The 21120-nt window shown below is 37.8% G+C and overlaps 1 protein-coding gene across 1 annotated transcript in view; it reads left to right on the top strand.

Annotated features, from left to right (window-relative positions):
• Nucleotides 1-21120, top strand: part of CFAP43 (cilia and flagella associated protein 43) — a 50663-nt gene that overhangs the window by 25442 nt on the left and 4101 nt on the right. Inside the window, exons 15-36 of the mRNA XM_075026332.1 lie at nucleotides 195-364; nucleotides 1126-1278; nucleotides 1716-1846; nucleotides 2542-2707; nucleotides 3291-3404; nucleotides 5051-5128; nucleotides 6424-6549; nucleotides 6996-7100; nucleotides 7850-7966; nucleotides 8780-8989; nucleotides 10705-10911; nucleotides 11689-11778; nucleotides 12529-12606; nucleotides 13423-13548; nucleotides 14078-14197; nucleotides 14279-14386; nucleotides 17018-17104; nucleotides 17399-17487; nucleotides 17883-18090; nucleotides 18878-18990; nucleotides 19808-19964; nucleotides 20809-20973. Of these exons, the coding sequence (XP_074882433.1) occupies nucleotides 195-364; nucleotides 1126-1278; nucleotides 1716-1846; nucleotides 2542-2707; nucleotides 3291-3404; nucleotides 5051-5128; nucleotides 6424-6549; nucleotides 6996-7100; nucleotides 7850-7966; nucleotides 8780-8989; nucleotides 10705-10911; nucleotides 11689-11778; nucleotides 12529-12606; nucleotides 13423-13548; nucleotides 14078-14197; nucleotides 14279-14386; nucleotides 17018-17104; nucleotides 17399-17487; nucleotides 17883-18090; nucleotides 18878-18990; nucleotides 19808-19964; nucleotides 20809-20973 (2918 nt within the window). The remainder of the gene's footprint in view (nucleotides 1-194; nucleotides 365-1125; nucleotides 1279-1715; nucleotides 1847-2541; nucleotides 2708-3290; nucleotides 3405-5050; nucleotides 5129-6423; nucleotides 6550-6995; nucleotides 7101-7849; nucleotides 7967-8779; nucleotides 8990-10704; nucleotides 10912-11688; nucleotides 11779-12528; nucleotides 12607-13422; nucleotides 13549-14077; nucleotides 14198-14278; nucleotides 14387-17017; nucleotides 17105-17398; nucleotides 17488-17882; nucleotides 18091-18877; nucleotides 18991-19807; nucleotides 19965-20808; nucleotides 20974-21120) is intronic.

Below are 21120 nucleotides of genomic sequence, written 5' to 3'. Positions count from 1 at the left end.
ACTGCAGTGTGCTACATCAGCACAACCCACAGAGTTAGTGTTAAAGCTAGGTATCTTAATACCCAGTCTCCTTGAAAACTCACATCATGCTCATTCCTTGCTGAGATTGGTTTTCATAATTACTTGATAGGTGAAGCACCTGCATTAGTGGTAGTGATGCCTCTTCCTCCCTGTTTCTTTTTTCAATCTTTTAGATAATGATAAGTATGTTAATGCACAAGGAATGCTTAATGCTAGTGCCATTAAAAAGGAGCAGTATGATCTGGATTACCCTTTGAGCTCAGCAGTCAGATTGAAGGATAACATTGTGTATGGCTACTGTACCTGTGCACCTTTCATCTGTAAATACCATCTCTCTGAAGAGGTAATTCTCTGAAGCTGCTTTATTTTGTGTGGTGGTTAAATACCAGCGAACAAAGGCTGTAGATGAAGTGAATATAGCAGGATATTATCTTAGAAGAAATCCTCTCTGCACTAAAAATACCTACTCCATCCTTAAGCATCAACTTTCAGTATCCTACTACCTGCTCAGAAACCTGGTAGAGGCACTCCTTTTTCTATTACAGAGAAAGCCAAATATTGGTTCTTAAAACTCATACAGCTTGCAGGGACTTCACATGTAGCTTCTGTATTGCAGCTGTGCTTTTGTGCAATCTGCTAAGTAACCTGAATATCAAGCTATTGAAGGAACTGAGCCAATCTGAGCCCATGACTCTAAGACACAACTGCAAACCCAGCCCAGCCCTGCCTTGCAATGAAGTAGTGGGGGCTTCAGGAAGGCACTGTCATTGCCTGCTGATGAACTGGAGCTCTCTGCAGCTCATAGATCTCCCTCAGTTTAAGAGTCAGGTTAAGCAAGAAGGTGAATTCCAAAGGCAGCATTCCTCCTCCTGTACTTTCTGACCAAAGAAACTCCAGGCCCAAACATACTGAATACAGACCCTTTTGAGGAGATGAGAAGCAAATCAGCAGCATAGCAATGGTACTGCTTCCCGAGCTCAGTAATCCAACACCATTTTAAATTGTAACCCATGTGATAACCCACAAAGCTCTCATTAGTCTTCTCAAAATGGCATAGATATTTCCATCATCTGAACTGCTGCTAACATTTCGTTTGTTTGGCAGAATATGTTGGAAGATCCATCAGTATTTTTATCAGAAAAGAGGACTCCTAGCAATCAGTTTGGAGCAGGTTTCCTCTGTTTATCACCCAACAGCCGGTGGCTGGCATCAGCAGCAAAGGATGGTGTTTTGTTCATCTATCATACTTTTACTATGGTAGGTAGGCATCCAGGCACAGGCTTTGTTTGGTTTACATGAGAAAGAGGTGTGAAAGCTACTTTCTTTCACTGTAAGCTTTTCTTCACTTGAATATAAGGTGTTCCAGAAAAATTTTATGTTGAACATGAACTGACATAGCATTATACAGTACAATTGTTTTTATAATGAATCTGTATATGATCATACAAACTAACTTTCTTCTCCAGTAAATCTTGGGATAGATAATTTTACTAGTTGTCTTTATCTCCCGCAAAATCAATATACAAACTTCCACCATCTGTAGTCAGAAGTTTTAAACTCATAAATCCTAGTCTTTTATGTACTTTGTATTGACATTTTGGATTTACTTTTATCTAAAAATAAAGCAGCGTAATTTACAGACATATTCCATTAGAAAAAAGTATTTGCTGATACTGCTTCTATGACTTTTCTAGGATATACTTGCTCAAAAGCATTCTCACTCATATCAAGGAGGGGGAATAAGATCCGTGGTATTTTCGCTGGATGGCAAATTTATCCTCATTAATGGTGAAAATGATGGTGCCCTGGTGTGTCTGAAATGGAAGTATGTATAAAGTGGCAGACCAGTATTGATGGTGTAAATTCTTGTATCCTGACAGACTAATTTTTGCATCTACTTGTGATTCTGGACTTGGTCTTTTTTTTAATCTCAAAGTAAGGAGAAGAATTTGATAGAAATAAAATCACTCCTCTCATCTTCAGAGGTGGTCTCCCTGGCTCATGAAAAGTCTTGTACTTTGGGTACGGTTGCAACACAAGATGTAGGAGTATCTTCTGATAAGTATTACCCATAGTGAGCTTCTTATCACTCTCAAATATACCATCTGGAAGGGGCTCTGTGGGGATGTAATCTCATGAGATACTATTTTAATTTAGCTATTAGGAGACATCACAGCTTTAATGGGAATTCAACTGTCGCTATGGAGAGCTCTTAGAAGACATTAGGAGTAAGAGATGCTTGAAACTACAGCTTTTTTGTGGTGTAACAAATGTTCAGGCAGATGCATAGACTCTGCCAGAGCAGCATTTCTAATCTGGGTAATCCATCTTTCAGAATTTTTAATTCTCTGGAAACTTCACTTAATTATGCAATTCTAGAACTCAAACTGTTGAATCATATGTAAAAATATTAAATAGGCATTTTTAAACAACTTAATAAGTGTGTTATAAAGAATATTTAATACTTCATCCTTTTCTATAATACACAAAAAAGACATCGGTTCCCTTTTTGTTTATTAGGAAGATAAAGAAAACTGAAGCTAAGGAAGCTGCTTTTCACTGGCAGTCTCTTCTTGCTATACTGAACAAGTCTACTTTGAATGAAAATATTGTTTTAAAATCTATGGCAGAATGGCAGTTTGACCCAGAATCCACATCGGAATCACTTCCAGAAGAGAAATTTAAGGTGCTTTCTGTATTTTTATGGGGAAAAAAAGTTTGATCATTATCCTAAAATTATACACAATAAAAACTGTCCTCAAAACAAACTCTGATCCTTTTGTAAAAGTAGAATACCCCTGGCGATGGACTGAATATGCTTAATTATTAATTTGTGAAATAGTATTATCAAGGAAATGGAATAGTTATTGGAAGATGACATTCACATCTTCAGTTTCTCTTGGTTTCTTTAGCCACAGAAAGCTCTGTGAAAGTCAGTTTCTCCTCATGTGAAATTATGTGTCATTTCCAGTGTGCTGTTACTGCTATACATTGTGTGTTACTAGTTGTATATTTTTTCTGTTGAAATCAAGCAAAGCAGTGATTACAGAGATTAGTACTGTCAGCCCATTTGAGTCAAAAGGCATTGCATAATAGCAAGGATTTGCAGAATCAAATCTGGGGACTGGTTAGGGAATAAAAATGTAACACTTTCTGGAAATTGGTGGTGATGGTGTTGCTTCTAGTGTGAGGCCATTTTTTATTTCATTTCTGTCTCTCTTTCATTCTCTCTAAGTTCCTGAGATGGATGTTTATGTCCTTAATTTCAGGAGGCACCACTTAAATCTTCCAATGTAGATGTGACAGAAGAAGAGGGAAACATCACCAGTTTGTATTCAGCCAGTACCAGTGACATGACATGGATAGGTCAGAAAATAAAGAAGGTACTTTCATAGAACAAGTATTAATCAAAGCCAGAGTTTTCAAGAATCAGTAGGTGTCAAATTTGGGGTGTCAAATTATATGCTTTAAAGGAATCTAGTTTCTAAAGCTTTTCTGAAATTTGGACCTCTCTTTAAGGCATTGCAGTCTAGACTTTTGGAAATCCTAGGTCAAGGTTACAAACACATTAGAGAAGGTACCTAGCACAATAGGAGCTCTAAAGACCAAAAGGCCACTTCTACACAAGGAGTAAACTAAAAAAATTGCCAGAGAAATTGGCTTCCTTTAGAAACTTATAAAGACTTTTTTCTTCTAAATGTCAAAGAGTTGCACAGAAGATTATTACCAGAAACGAAGTAGGTGCTCTCTTCTTCCCAAGGGCCAGAGTAACAAATTCTACAGCACTGATAAATCAATACTCAACATTATGACATTAATTACAAAACCCCTGAGGTTTATTTCAGGTTAAGGTTGAGGTGAGTATGTTATGTAACCAAAGTTTTTTTTTTAAGTAAAAGTACATCAGAGATCTAACTGTCTACAGAGAGGGGATTTAGCGCTTTGTGAGCCTGGAAACTGCTATGTTAATGTTAGTATAGATCCTCCTCCCCTGCCCCCCCCCGCAGAAATATGAATTTATGGATGCTAGTAAGTTTCTGATATGACCCAGAGCTGTGTATTTTGTCCAGCTTTTGAGGTTCAGTGATAGGACAAAGCAAAATATCAATGCTTTCTTGGTCATCTCAGGAGTGACTTTCCAAATGATGATGCAGTTTCACAAGTGGCTCAAGTCAATCTAAGACATACTGCCACTGAAAGTGGCATCTTCTCCACTGCTCTCCCAGACATGTATTCCTGTTTCTGCTTTGCTGCTGGCACTCATGCTTTGGTGTCACTACTGGGATTTTTTGGCAAATCCATGTGACTCTGCATACACACGAAAACCACATGACTGTTAGCATCAGCTAGGGACTGGTGATGAGAAGCAAAGGTTGAAGGACAGCAATGTGGTCCTACGTTATTTTAAGCTGCTCATTAATGTCCTGAGACTTGCATCTGACTTTCAGAGGATAGAGTCCATCCAATGTCGGAATGATACACCCCTTCCTTTCAATCAATAGCCATCATCCTACTTAAAGTTGAAAATTATTTTAGAAAGCAAATTCCAGAGGTGCATTCCAAAATTTTCCCCAAGACATGAATTGGCAAGGCTGTAGGGGCAAAGAAAATTTCACAGCTTCCAGAATTATTAACAGATGTTAGTTTATTTGTGTCTTTATATATCCCACTGGAAATGCTTAGTGACAATGAAAAATCTAAGGAATATAAAACACTTAACAAATTTTGGCAGTGGGCCATTCAATGTGTCTATAATCATTGCACTTGTAATTACTTCTTTCTTTAATATTTTCTTTCTTTTAAGCTCTATTGCTGTACAACCAGTTTACAACATGACCTGGTTGTACAATCTTTTTTCTCTTGAGCAATTCTAAGATTCATCCTATTGAATTAGGATTTTGTCTGTTTCAGTTATTAATCCCTTTGGAGTTTTGTTTTCTGTACAGATAATGTTCCTTTAGATTATTTCAATCTTTTTTTCTCTTCTTGTCTATTTTTATCTTTCAACAATATATTTGTTGCATATCAGGTCATTAGAGAAGAGACTCAGAGGTTTGCTAACCAGAAGAAAGAGCTGCAAATGGGAATTAAAAAGCTGCGTAAAACTGTGAGTTTCTTACAAGGATAATGGCTCAGCTTACCAGTTTTGTTTACAAGTACACTTCCTTTATGGCTATCAGCTCTAGTGCTGTTACGTTTTTTGTCATAAAATCTGAGCAGACAAGTAATAAAGAGACATACTTCTTCAGGGACTATACGCTGAACCTGCCAGGAACTACTGTCTGGTTCTCAGTTTCCTTTCCTCCAAGTAAATATTTTGTACCGCTCTTATACCTTCAGAAATCTATCCACTCAGCAGGCTAGTTTCTGGCTGTCTAACAACCTTCTATTATAGAAACTACTGTCCTCTCTTCTTCCTTCTGTTTCCTTTCATAAAAACCACTAACTGCAAGAGGATAAGGCAGAGGGTCAACTAGAGTAGTCTGCCCAGGACCATGTCCAGACAGATTTTTATTATTTCCAAGGATGGAGACTCCATGACCTCTCTGGGCAATCTGTTCCAGTACTCAGTCACCCTCACAGTAAAAAAGTGTTTCCTGATGTTTAGGCAGAACCTCTTGTGTATCAGTTTGTGCCCATTGCCTCTGGTCCTGTCACTGGGCACCACTTAAAAGAGCCTGGCTCTGCCCTTTTAGCACCCTCCCTTCAGGTATTTGTATGCATTGATGATATTCCCCCCAAGCTATTTCTTTTTAAGACTGAACAGTCTCAGTTCTCTCAGCCTTTCCTCATAGGAGAGATGCTCCACTACCATAATCACCTTCACTGGACTCTCTGCAGTATGTCTCTTGCCTCCTTCAACCTGTTAGCAACACTCTCAATACAGCCCAGGATACCGTTAGCCTTTTTTGCCACAAAGGCACATTGCTAGCTCATGTTCAACTTGGTGTCCACTAGGAGCCCCAGCTACTTTTCTGCAAAGTTATTTAACAATTGCTCAGCACCCAGCATGTCCTGGTGCATGGGGCTGTTCCTATCCAGGTGCAGGATTTTACACTTCCCTTTGTTGAACTGTATGAGATAGATAACAACTTAGTGAGGTGATAACAACTTAATAAAGTTCTCAGAACCAGAGAATAAAGAATTGTGTACTGCTACTACAGGTTCTTAGAAAGTATACACAACTTCACATATAACATCCAAATGAACTTTGAGAAAGATGAAATATGTTCACATAGTACTCTCTGTCACTAGCTACAGGCAGCACATTCTACCAATTACCATGAAGTGGTTAAAAATGGAGGCAATTAAAATAATTTTCTCTGATATCAAGTTCTATAGCATTTCCTCTTTCACATTCAAATTACTTTTTATTCCTTATACTTATTTAAAAAAAAACAGATTCAGAAGATGATGCTTGAAAATGAACAGGTGCCAGACATTGAGAAACTGGAGCAGCATGAGTTCAACCTGGATGTTGAGGAACAGGAGAGAGCACAAGCAGAGGCTGAACAAGAAGTGGCCAGGGTATGATAGAATGGGGGGAGAACATTTTAAAACTAGCAGTGAAAAGGAGAAAGAATGATTGAAGAACAGAGGATGATCTCAAAGTTGCTGCTCACTGCTGAGAAGCAGGAAAACTTAAAAGTATTTAAAGTCACTTCTTGAAGCAGGTGAAGCTGCTGATGCAGACATTGCCAATTGGAATATGATCTATGCCAGAAACTATAAATCTGACACTGTGGCCTTGGGCACATTGCTTAAGTTCTAGAATGCTTTTCTTCACATATAAAATGATGCCTTTCGGTAGTATGCAATATAGTTTTTGGAGAAGATAGCTGTGATAGTCTAAGATGAGGAAATATGGGTAATTCATTTCATCTGTTAGGTTTCTTTCAATAACTCAATACGAATTGCCCATATCTTGTTATTTTTCACCACATCTTGTTATTTTATTTTCTGTATTTTGAAAGGCAAGGAAGGAAATTGAAATGGAGAATTTAGCCAACCACTATTTGCAGGATGTCATCAAACATGAGTGTTGGGATGCTATGTGTGTAAAAGGACGTGCAGTTAAGGTAACCTCTGCTTTCCAATTCATTTTGTGCAGTAGTTTATTGACTCCTTAAGGTACAGAGGCAAAATAAATAGAAGTATAACACATTTATGGTTTGCTTATGGTATGGGGAAAAAACTTACTTCTTCCTAGGGCTCATGCAAATCTTTCATTCTGTTCATTTTGTCTGAGCCTGGCTGATTTTACTTTCTAAGGTGGATAAGAGTGCTGATAAGCAAATAAACAACTCTTCAATTCCTTGATCTCAGAGAATATCTTTATGCACTGTTGCTAAAAGGAGAGGTAAATATTATTTTTCTGTGTGCAGTCAGTACAACTTCTGCTACACAGAATATAAAGGCAAAATTTAACCCTGATTTTGCCTATTTTAAACAGAGGGCATTTAGTTAAACTGATGATACTGGATTATCTCAAGGGTGGTGAAAGACCAAGTCATTTTACAAAAGATCTAGTTCTGGTTGAATTCTGTGGATAAAGATGCCATAACCATAGATTATTAAAAAAAAGAAATAAAAAGGCAAATTTAAACCAACCTTTTTCACTACCAAAAAGGCAAGTGGTTTTTGTCTTACCCCAGTATTTTTACTATATTGTCTATATTAATTGATCCTCAATTTTATTCCTGATTTTAAGAAGTCTTTACAACTGTTTAGTGTTCAGGTAATGAAAAAATGAATTGATAGATGCATTCTGAAGAACTTTGGGGTTTTGTTTGTTTTGGTTTTGTTGTTGTTTTTAAAATTTGAACAGTGCTTCCATATGGCTTGTGAAGTGAAGAATTATCCACTGAAGGGACACAGTGAAGAAGAGCTGGAAACTTTGGAGAAAGTTCTCCGGTTAAAGAAGATTGAGACGGCTGATTTTAAGGTACAATCTCTTTGAAGTACTGCATAAAGGCATTTCAGATCAGGATGTTCTGAGTTGGCATCTTAACCCTTCTTTACAGAGTTACATTTCTAAAGTCCATTTTCTTGCTGTAGAAATTGTCCCCCAAAAATGTAAAAAGATAAATAAAGATGACATGTTGTGGTTTTACTCAGAACAAATGTGTTAGTATTAAAGAATCACAGAATAGCTGAGGTTAGAAGAGGTCTTTGGAAGTCATCTAGTCCAACCCTCCTAAAGTGATTTACTTAGGGCCATGTCCAGTCAGGTTTGGAATATCTTCAATGATGGAAGATTCTATAAACTCTATGGGCTACCTCTTCCCATGTTTGACAACTCTCACAGGAAAAGTTTTATTATGTTTAAGTTGGATGTCCTGTGTTTCCATGTATACCCATTTCCTCTCAATCTGTTACTGAGCACCACTGAGAAGAATCTGGCTCTGTTGTTCTTACTTCTCAGCATCAGGTTTTTATATGCATTACTAAGATCCCTCCAAGCCTTCTCCTTCTTGAAGCTAAACAATTCTAGCTCTCTCAGACTGTCCTCACATGTTAGATGCTTCAAAGCCTTAATTGTATTAGTGGCCTATCACTGGTCTTGCTCCAGTATGCCCATGTCTTTCTTGTACTGGGGAACCTACATAATGACCGAATATTCCAGATATGATCATTTCAACTTGTATTATTTTGATCACTGAGCTTAATTGCAGAATATAACCTCTAGAATTTTTTCATACATGTGCCACTGGATTGTGTACGCAATTAACACAGTTATCATGTTTGTAATATACAGGTTCAGAAGAAAAATCTTGAAACTGAGTCTGAGACTGTATTATCTAAGGAAGAAGGAGAGAAGGCAGAAGAAGCAATGGCTGATGATAGTGCATCTGACTGCCTGATTGGAAGTCTGAGCTCTCAATATGGTGGAGACACATCTATCCTATACCACCAATGGGACTTGCACACCAGGGAGCAGAAAGTCAATCAGATAGTATTACTGAAGGTGATGAGTTCTTAAATTTGTATTACTGCAGTGACGCTGTCATATCTGTTGGTTCTCACAGCAGTCACAGCCACTGTTAGATTTTGGGTGTACTGACACTATACAACAGAGATTTGCACAGGTCTCTTGAGTTACTGAGATGAAAGCTGATAAATGCATACAGTGCAGTAGAGCACCATGTGGACTTGCCAGCTCAGGTCTGGAAGAAAAACATTTTTATGAAATTGGTTACCCAATTTGAGGGTATCTGTATTTGCCCACTGGTGTTTCAGTTTAAGAGTTTGTATACCTAAAGCTAGCTTGCACATCTCAGCATGCCCTGTGAAAACATGACCTCTTTCCCTATTATTTGCTGCTGAATGAAAGATCAGCTGGATCCTCACACCATTTCCTTTCTCTCCAGTCTTACCATCCCTTCATTTGGAGTCTTCTATTATTATTCATTACCATCAGACTCTTACTTCTCTTACCCTGACCAGTTTATTAAGTACTAAACATGCTATGGAATAGGATGATCTACAAGGGTAGAAGTGGTTAAACTACTATAAAGCATTGCCTCCTCAGAGCTCTTTAAGACTGTAAATGGTAGCAAAGCTCAATAATTAGGCATTGTAATACATAAAATCTAGTAGATACACTAGTGTTTAAAGTAGATAGGGAAGAAACACAAGGAGCACTTTTAGATGTAAGCTTGGATGTAACAAGATCTTTCTACTGTATGGCTTTAAAGATGCTTATTATATATCTAAGTGTAGATATATCTTCAGTGTTCTTGGCCAACACAGCAAGCTTGCTGAGAACTAAATAGCTGACTAGACATTGAGCACAGCCTTTTTTCTCCCAGCAACATTGTACCTCATCTGCCATCCTGCCTTATTACATCCTAAATTATTATTATATTAGAAATCAATGAAATAATCATGGACACAAATATTTATTTTAATACAAATTGCAAACAGCTACGCATCTCAAAATGTGAAGTTTAATGATAGAACTGAAATCCTTTTCATGTTTCATTTTAGAAATTGACATAGTAGGAGAGACACATGGTTTTCTCAATATTCTACTTTTCTTTGTGGAGATCAATTATTTGGGCTAAAGAAAAAATTTATCCACTAAGAATATATGGTTTTTAAAATCATTATAAGATCTCAGGTGTTTTTAACAAATTAGTTTCCGATGTTTATTTATTTAATGGGCACATTTTACTTACATATGTCAGAAAGAAAATCACATGAAAGGATATTGAAACTGCAGGTTACATCACTTAAAAATCAGGAAAGTATGTCCTTAACTGCCTCCCTGCACCTGTGATTTACAATCTCTAGATTTACAGGTCATGTATTTTTTCTCTTTGGAGCGTCTTCTTCTTTCAGCCGAAGAGTGCAAAAACCAGCAAATAGATGGCAGCCTAATTTTTTATCTAGTTTTGGCAGCAGTATGTTTCTTCTAGAATCTTTATCAAATGGCAAATATGTAGAAGAAAAAAAATAAAATTTTCAAGGAAAAAAAAAAGAAAAAACTGATAATTTGCCCACCTCCATTTAACAAATCTTGAACTCTGCCCTTATGATTTTCACAAAAGTTTACCAGTTTATTTCCCTGTCACACATAGAAATACACACATTTATGATTCCGATGGCTTGAGGAGTGTTACATATTCATGGATGGATGCAGCCTGTGCAGTATTGCAGTTTTCTTTTTTGGTATTTCAGGACATCATTTACAAAGTCAAAACTGCTTTTAATAAGGAATTTGACATAGTTGCACAACAAAAGGAGCAGGAGATAGCACGAGTGAAAGAAAGAAACCTGAGGATCCAAGAAATCTTGGCACAACTTGACCTCCAAGTGGAAGTGTGGGAGCCAGCTCTTACAGATGATGAGATACCAGAGCAAGCACTCACTGTTCAGGATTCAGAGGTGTCTGAAGAATAAATCTTTCTCTTTAACCCACTCAAATACAGTTCTCTAATTCTTCTCATTTTCAGACACTGTGTCAGTACTGAAAACTATTAAAACAGATGTGTCTGTGTACTTAAAATCACCTTTTTGACTCTTTTGCTTCCCTTCCCCTTTTAGGGAGAAAGCTCTTAATGAGTCAATCTGAAATGAATAAAATGTATACAATCTTAATTTATTGCTGTTAAAAGTTTTTAATTGCCCATAAATTAGGTAGAAATCCCCCCTGTTCCTGACTATAAGATTCAAACCAGGCTTGCAGGGATTATTTCCATAGATAAGGGTTTCCCTGTTTTCTCTGAACAACATTTTGAACCTAAGTATCTATGTACTAAAGCATACTTAGTACTGTACTTATACATTCAATTGATAATTTATAAAGAAACACCATATTTCTTATACAATATATTCTATTGATCTCATCTGCTCTTTTGGTCAGTCTTTCCCTACTTTTCTCTGCTCTCCAACCAGTCCATGTTATTCCACTGTCAGAAAAGGTATGCACAAAACACAATTAATATCAACAAAAATGATGGTAGTTTGTATTTTAGCATTTTTAAGTATAGCTTTTGGAGCTGTTCAAAAGAACAATTTTCTTCTTGAGGAATATTATCATAGAGCAGTGATACAAAAAGCATTAAGAATTAGTATTACACCATCTTTCTAAATGTTCTTAGTCCACATGTGATCATGTCTGGAGAAAAGGACCCTGATATGAACCTCATTTTCTTCCTTCAGATTAAAGTTGAAAAATACTTGACTCAACAAGAGAGAGAGAAAGCAGAAATGCTGGCTAAGCTTGAAATGGAAAGACACCTTGCTGCTATGGTAATTAAAGTAGTATCCTTTTTACTGAATAGGCCTTTGTCTCTGGTTAGGCTTATTTAGTTAATGCTGCCCTGGAATATTCCAGTAAGGTAGTATGGGAGAATAAATTTAAAGTGGTAGGTAATGATGATGTGTGCCTCTTCCCTCTTATTATTGTTTACAATCAGAACTACGTAGACCAGCTGGGGGAAGAAAAGATGTAGTGTTAGGCTCACAATTTTGAAGAATGGGCCCTAGTGGCACTTAAAAATACAATATCTGGTGACTGGGGACTAGATACATTTCTAAATGCATGCTACTGCTCAATCAAGAGCTTTGTGTTTGATATGTGTGTGTTGACTGAGAGACCTCTGTTCTTCAGGGATCAGACTAGAAGATCATAATGCTTTCCTCTGGCTTTAAAATGCATCTGTGAGAAGCCTAAGATGGTTCTGGCTCCAAAAGAGATGCACGATGAAACAGTGACACTGCAACTTCCTTTGTCCTAGCCTGCCGACTGGCCAGGAGTAGTCTATGCCTATGTATTCTTTCTAAAACTGACAGAATGGCAGTTTTTTGGTTATATGAACATCTGTCCGCCAGAAAAAACTGAGACTTTTAGCATATTTCACCAAAGAGCATTAATCTACTAGTGACACACAGTATAATCATATGGGTGATCTAGAGGTGAACTACCCTATTATCATTCCCCAAACTGCCAATTACTACACTTCCTTTTGTACCCTAAAATATTTTTTGTCGTCATTCCAGGACAATGAAAGACTGCGTGCTCTTAATGACATGATGGGTGGAGTGCTAGAAGTAAAAAAGGAAGACATCTTGAAAATGGTGAGCTGTGTTTCTGCCATATCACAAAGGTAGCTTGTGGGCTTTTAAGGAAATGTGAAATTCAACTAGCAAATATTTCCAACTTAAGTGATAGAAGAAAGTTGGAGCATTGTAGAATTGCATTATGCCTAGATAGACTCCATAAGAGACCATACACTGGACTCAAAAAAGACCACAAGATTCTAGTGCCTGCATTTGATTCACCCATTAACACATGTTCCTATCACAGTGGAATACTATAGGAACATAATCTAGTATTACCATTACAACAACTGTATTGCTGGGGGGAAGGGTCTGTTATCCATAGCTGTGATCTTACAGAAGAATACTGTGTTCCATTTAACTCAGCAAATATAGATAGTACAGTAGTAGATGAAGGAAAGAATGTGAAGGAGTGTCACAGGAGAGGGCAGACACAAGCGATGTCCCTGGAATTGATCTGTTTTGGAAAACTAGGACTCCACTTAGAAGTATACATTAGCATGGAGTTAGATTTGGAGTTCTAAAACAGAAAATGTGGTATATCTTGTACCAACAGTAGTGTGTTTGAGTACAAAATACTTGTATTTTACAAAATCCAGTAGTGAATTCCTGTGAGCAAGTGAGAGAGAGTAGCACAATATATATATACCAAAACTACTGGTGCAAGTAATAGACCAGAGAAACAGAATATATATGTTATTTAGACTTAAGGCTTGTACCCTAGTTACCACTAAGAGATACCTTTCATTAAATTGGGTGTGTGCTATAGTTTGTTAGTGTGCTGATGGAGATTTAATACTGCTTTTGAAGCATATTTGTCTTTAATACTTCCAGGATATTCCTCCACCTCCTTTTATATCCAAGCCTGAGGACGTTTGGAGTGATGAAGAAAAGAAAATATTTAGAGAACATGAGAAAAAAGTCAAGCAGCTGAATGAAGAAAAAGAAAATTATAGAAGGGTAAATTAAAATGAGAAAAGGAGTGGTTTTGTTCACAGTGCTCATGACCAATGCTTCTGATCTTTCTCAAGAGCTACTCCTAAAAATGAATACTTATAAATAGAATAAACAAAGAACAAATGAAGAACAAAGATCATGTGGCATATTAAATAAGTCCTAGCTTAGACAGTAAAACGAGGCAATCTCTACTTACACCAATTAATATGTGCCAAAACTCGTGATATCTGACAAAAGGTAACTTCCCTTCACAAATGTACCAGTATTCCTAAAATGTTTTTTTCAGGTTCCATTCCCAGAGTTGCTGATGCCATACAAAAATAGTACAATTATATTTATCCTTCATGGTGGTATTTGGACAACATAAGTTGGTAGCCTGGCAGCACTCTCCTTCCAAACAAGTAATTTCTGGGACCTTTTGGCTGAAGGATACAGTTCCATACTGTGCATTCTCCAGCATCTGATACACTATATCAGAGATTCTTTGTTCCTCCAGATGTAATATTGCTGCTCTTGTCCTTCCCTTCCCCAGGCACTGGAAAATGAATTGAAGAAACTTGAAGCTTCCATCCAGGAAACAACACAAAATTTTGATGAGACTGTGTGCAAACTCTCTGAAAGGAAAGTGAAAATAGAGATGGTCATCTATCAGGTATCACAGAGAACATTAATTTTTTAACTCTGCCTCTGCGCAGCAGGAATGTTAACATTTTTTATTACAATCATTTCACAGGAAGAACTCAAAATAGTCAATCTCATTTATGCTTTACTGTTGGATGAAGAGTTGGACACTAGAGAAGTTGGACTTCATAATTTCCTTATGAAAAAGGAGAAAGAAAAAGTAAGTTAAAGTTTGGAATACTGTTCTTAGGAAAAGTGTAGTATTTACAATACAGTTTCTTGTAAAGACTGCACTTTCCAAATCAAAAATTTACCATAAATGATTTTCTGACAATTTGCAGGGTCACTGATTTTTTTTCAACTTGCATAGGTGACATACATTATAAATACATATGGTTTTGAATAGATACTCATCTTGGTTCATCTGGAGTTCTTTGGTAAAACTCCATAAATTCAGAAGGGCATGATGCTATTTGTTTGCTATATATAATATTTTTTAGTATCCAGTATCAAGCTGGAAGCACCAATTATGATGGTGTCTAATGTAGGCCAGGGCCACGCTGACTTGTGTTTGCCCGTTCAAAGCATAGACAGAGGTGGCACGTGACTATCTGACCATGGAAGCAGAACATACCATGGACTACAAAGTGTTTATAGTCTTATTGACCAATTTAATCTCCTGAAGAGTTTACCCATCCCTATCAAACATATACAAGTCAACGAAAGACTGGAGAGCACAAGTAGTAGATCTGGATTTCAATACAAGTGCTTACTGCCCATAGTAATAATTTTCAGTGACAGTTCCGATTCCTGTGTCCTGCCAATACTTGTGTGACTCAGGTGATGTAAGTGGTGGTAGTCTGCAGGTTGGTTCTGGCTCTTGGGACAATGTTATCCCATTTGCTCATTTTGTCTTTCTGGAGCTGTTCCTGAGTCCAGAGATAATATACTAATGCCTCCCCATGTCATATCTCCTACTCAACCTGTACTGACCTCTGTGTTTGGAGCTGCAAGCAGCTATTTGTATGTGAGCTTGTGGTGTGTGGACCCTGGCTGGACACCAGGTACCCACCAAAGCTGTTCTATCACTCCTCCCCTCAGCTGGACAGGGGAGAGAAAATATAATTAAAGGCTCGTGGATCGAGATAATGACAGGGAGAGATAAGTCACCAGTTACCATCATGGGCAAAACAGACTCCACTTGAGGAAAATTAATTTAATTTATTACCAATCAACCAGAGTAGAGTAATGAGAAATAAAACCAAATCTTAAAACACCTTTCCCCCACCCCTCCCTTCTTCCTGGGCACAGCTTCATTCACAAATTCTCTACCTCCTCCCCCCACAGAGGTACAGGGGGACCGGGAATGAGGGCTGCGGTCAGTTCATCACATGTTGTATCTGCCACTCCTTCCTCCTCAGAGGGAGGACTCCTCACTCTTCCCCTGCTCTGGTGTGGGGTCCCTCCCACAGGAGAGACTCCTTCCCACAGGCTGCAGTTCTTCACAAACTGCTCCAGCATGGGTCTCTTCCATGGGACGCAGTCCTTCAGGCACAGACTGTTCCAGCGTGGGTCCCCTGCGGGGTCACAAGTCCTGCCAGAAAACCTGCTCCAGCGTGGGCTCCTCTGTCCATGGGGCCACAGGTCCTGCCAGGAGCCTGCTCCAGTGCGAGCTTCCCACGGGGTCACAGCCTACTTCAGGCATCCACCTGCTCCGGTGTGGGGTGCTCCATGGGCTGCGGGTGGGTATCTGCTCCACTGTGGACCTCCATGGGCTGCAGGGGGACAGCCTGCCTCACCATGGTCTTCACCATGGGCTACAGGGGAATCTCTGCTCTGGCACGTGGAGCACCTTCTCCCCCTCCTTCTTCACTGACCTGGGGGTCTGCAGGGCTGTTTCTCTCACGTATTCTCACTCTTCTCTCCAGCTGCAGTTGCTGTTACGCAGTAACTTTTTCCCTTTCTTAAATACATTATCCCAGAGGCACTACCACTGTTGCTGATGGGCTCAGCCCTGGCCAGCGGCGGATCAGTCTTTGAGCTGGCTGGCATTGGCTCCATTGGACATAGAGGAAGCTTCTAGCAGCTTCTCACAGATGCCACGCCTGTAGCCCCCGCTACCAAAACCTTGCCATGCAGACCCAATACAGAGCTACAGGCAGAGGTTCCAAAGTAGGCATCTAGCCCCTAGCACTGAATAGGCTGAACTAGTTTTAAAATTATCTGAGGCCAAGTGTATACCAGCTTACATTTTTCAGAATACATATATTTTAAAAAAAATTTTCTAAATGTTCCCATTGGTATATCTTTTGGTCCATACAAACTGTCAAATACAACAAAACGGTGTCCCCAGCAGAGTATAAGCATTTAACTGCCTTGATGAAACAGATGAGCTTAGTATCCTGACACATAGCAGAACTATGTCATGACAACAGGGAAACTGCTTTCTAAAATGAAGAACCCTCCACTGAACAGCATTTGAGAATTTTTGACTGGTCTTACCTGTGATGACATGAAAGGAAAACGAAATCTCCATGCAAGTGAAAACAAGTATCAACATAGGTCCTTACATTCAAGTTTACAAAGAAGACTTGTAAGCATTTGTATAAGATATTTCTTACAGAAATTTCTTACTTTCTTAAGCAGTGGACTAGTTTAACTTTGCACCTGCTCACCTTTTAGCAGTATATACAAGTAATTCCCTGAAGAAGGCATTATATTGTTAGTAAAAATAGCTCACAAGGTTTTCTCTAGAAATAAGAAAGTGTCAGCTTCATCAGTGTATATGAATGGCTATTCAGTGCTTCTGCTGGCTGACTTTAATTCCTGAAATCTTTTGGTTTTGCTATAGGTCAAGACTGCAAGAACAATCCAGACTACAAAAAATAAAATTGAGGCTTACCTAGACACCTATGAAAATGCAATTGTTGAAGAGAAGGTGAGACTCTTGACAAACACAAGCAGGTTCAGAAATTAAAATGTTAATGCTGTGTCTTGACAATGAGAAGAACATACTTCACTGTAAGCATGGGATGAGTTCTGGTCAACTTGCTGAAATTAAGCAGTAAAGGAGAGTATGTGCATAGAAGAATTTATTAAATAGTCCAGATTTCCTTGATGCTTGGGAGCTCTTGGAAGGACACCATATTCTGTATTTCTAAGATATGGGCAGGTTGATGTTTTTTTTAAAATAACATTGTGGTAACAAGAAAGCTTTCTGTTTCCCTCCTAGAATCTGGAATGTAGTTTTACAAAGGAGTTTGCTGATGTACCGGCGAATCTCTTTGATGAACTTTTCCAACTTTACAAACATCGACCAAAGTAAGATCCCCCCCGATTCCATCTGTTTAAATACTAATATTTCTTCTGAGTCAAGAATGAGAATTGTATTTATTTCAATAGTCTAAATTATTTTGATAATCAGTAGACTACCTACTTTTTATTGGATAGTTAACAATGGTTGATTTCCTATCATACTAACGATTACTATTTTGAGTACTTGCATTTCCTTATTCACCACACAATCTATTTTAAATGCAATCTAAATAATCATCAGGCCTCAAAAACATATATTCTTATTTTGTGTAAGATCCAGCCTTACATATTTGTTCTTTGGAAGAGATTGTGAGTATGAAATGTTCTTAGTTGTTTGTGAGCTTCTTTTATGTAAGAGAAAATAAAAAGTAAATACTGTATGTGCTGTGTATGTGCACTAGGACCCCAATGACAGAAATACTCCCTGGCACAGCTAACCCTTATGGGGATGGTTCAGGCTCAGCTGAAGATTACAAAGATGCACTTACCCTTTTAATGAAAGCCATGGATGAACTGGATAGTCCTGAGCACATGCCTAATGGCTTAGACCTGTCTATGTGGGAACATTTTTGTCTAGCTAGACGAAATAAAATGGAGAGTGAGGAGCTGGTATGTAAAATTCTTTATTTTGTCGGTATACTTCTTGATATTTTCAGGTCTTAAACTTCTGTGGAGTTCAAGTGTAGGGTCAAGCTAGTGGTGAAATGACACTGCATACACAAGCTGCATTTGAGTTTGAAAGCTGCTTCTGCCACATTCAATTCAGAATAATAGAAATGTCATCAAGGGAAACCAGCTTTAGTTCTCCTTCAGAGGAAATATTAGCATATTAATGTGTATGGATTTGATCAGAATGATCGTGACCTTGATATGGTTTCATTAAAAAGAAAAAAAAATATTTCCTTTTCTCTATCCATACCAAAACACTGTTAAGGTATTTGATTTCCATCATCTGTTGGAGTCATTCTCTTCCATTAGCATTCTACATTTGCACCAATGCATTCCCATATTTTTCTAGAACATCAAGAACAATTCTTAACAAAGGGTGTTGCTGGAAATTTCTAGCAAGCTATTTGTTCAGTTTAAAAGCATGAAGGTGTAAATCTGAATTATGCAGCGACAGAGATACATGAAATTTGACCAAGAGAGAAGGAAATATGATTTCCCTTCATGTGAATAAACTATGCATAAATTAATAAATAATTTTCTGAGCAGAGCGTAAGGATTGTAACCTCTATGTCTCATGCTCTCTACTGGGATTCTCAAAATACCAGGCTCCATATTTATACATACATATGTCTTCTTAAGAACTTGTCTTCTCTGTTCTTGAAGAGGCTTGCCCTGACATACTGACAAAGTTGAAAAAGTTCAGAATATCATGATGTTGCTTGCTTAGGTGAAATGGATGGCCCTAACACTGGCAGAGATGCAGGCCTTTCTCCAGAGAAGAATGGATGACAATGAGAAGATTAAGTCAGAAATAGAAGACATTTTCCAAGAACTCACTTGGTAATTTTGTTTCTTTTCCTGTGTTCAGCTACATTTTAATACTCCACCAAGGCAGAACCAAAAGTTACATACAGAATTACACAGCTGTGTTCTCCAACACTCTTTTATCTAGGATTCATCTGAGAGACCTATGATATTTCTGAAATGAGGTGTGATTGCAGCACATGTGAGCAGGCCAAACCAGCCTTGATCTACCATCTTAAGTAACAACATCAGTAACAATGGCAGCATGGTCTTCAATGCAGACTGACTGCCTCAAAACCTACATCATGCAGTGAATTTCCTAAAGCCTTCAAGGCCATATATGTGCTAGCTAGCTCAGTTAAATTTTGCTCATGTAGGCCTAAGATACAGTGATCACTCCTAGCTGCAATATGCCACGTGACACCTCATTTCACTGAGCTGCTTGGACCTGGAATATTTCATTTTTTCAGGTACATGACATAATTTTCACATTCATTGTCATTCAGGAACAAACTGCAGGATCAATTATACAAGAAAACGGCTGCTGGCTGGGAGTCTTCTCCATTTCCTTTTCAATTGTTGTTAAGATTTCTGTTTGGTAACAACACTTTTTCTCAGAACATCTGCTTGATTATGTTAAACTGAATCCAGTGATTGAAAACTTCATGTATGGAAGTAAGTTGCAAATTCTGTAGTCACTTTGGCAGCAAATAGAAGACAGGCTGTCAAAAAGTAACCCCTACATGAACATACCATTTACCGGTAATAAATATAAACATTTTGAGAATTGTGGGAGGATTTATATAATCCTGTTGAAATCACTAAATATTGTTTTTGTGTTCTACCATTTTAGGCTGCAGGAGGAGAAGATGAAACTTCAATTGAATTTGACTGTCCAGTTTTTGTTAAAACAAGGACAGGTAGAATTGGAAAGTACTAAGATCCCAGACTACAGTGATGCCATTCTTATTAATAAGAGTGTTATTGAAGAACTGAATTGCTCTATCATGGTAATTTACACTATCCAAAGGAAATTTAAGCTTTTTAAACAAATGTATTGTCCTTCAGGGGCTCTGCTTTTTCTCCAGTTTGACATCTAATTTCAGTTTGTTACTACACACCAGTAGGTCCAACTGTAATCTAGAAGCTATTAAGAATTCTGTAATGTCTCTTATCATCATGTAAAGATTGCAATACAGACTGCTTTCTTGATGTTTGATCAATACATTTCAGATCAATGAAATGGCAACAGTTTTTAGACACATCATCACTTACACACACACTGTAAATAGAAAATGCTAATGTCCTGGGCACCAGTTTGAAAATTCCCTGAAGGCAAACTTATAGTCATGTTAAGAAGCATCTGAACAGTAGCTTACATTAAGATTTAAAAACTTAATACGGTTTTTTATGTAAGGTGAAATTGGTGATCATACTTAAAACAGTTTTCCATACTCTCATTAAATGTCCTTTTTTTAGGCATTCTAGCTGTACAAAAATTGCTTCTTACTGCTACTGCACGAAGCCTTCAGTAACAGCTGCAAAATACCTTATACAAGCAAGCTTGTATTTTGTAGAGCTAAAATGCCTTGACACTCTTATAAAAGATAGAAAGATGGAGAGGTTAGCTGTAATTTTCTTCATCTCCTTCTATGATCCAAGGCTGTGGCATAGAGAATAAAAAGGAACAAAATTCCACAAAAGATAACCATCTGGAGCAAAGTCTGGAAAGACACTGCAGTACAGCATGTTTTCCTTACTAAAATTATAACTTTGGAGGCTTGCCCATCTTGTTGTGAATAATTATTCTATAATCTGTAAAGCGTGTTAATTAAGATTAATCTATTTTTTCAGGCTCAAGGACAAAAAAAAATTGCTAGCATGGTGGAATGTAAAGAATTCTCTAAAGGGATATTTCAGCTGGAATGGGAACACAAGAAAATGAGAATGCAGATAGACGATCTGAAACAGAAGGCTCGGGATATTGTAACACTACCTATTTCAAAAGATCGCCAGCTAGTGAGTTACTTTCCCTAATTTATATTTTGACTGCAGAAAATTTTGCTGCCTGTATCTGTAAGATCGTTTATACCTCGTAAGTCTCTTACTACTATAAAGAAACCTGATGCCTAATAGGTCAACAATTCAGCTTTCAAAGGGAAGTTT

This window comes from Buteo buteo, chromosome 4, assembly GCF_964188355.1.
Source record: "Buteo buteo chromosome 4, bButBut1.hap1.1, whole genome shotgun sequence".
In the NCBI taxonomy this organism is placed as follows: Eukaryota; Metazoa; Chordata; class Aves; order Accipitriformes; family Accipitridae; genus Buteo; species Buteo buteo.
Note: the sequence above shows the minus strand (reverse complement) of the source record. Positions and strands in the feature narration are given on the sequence as shown.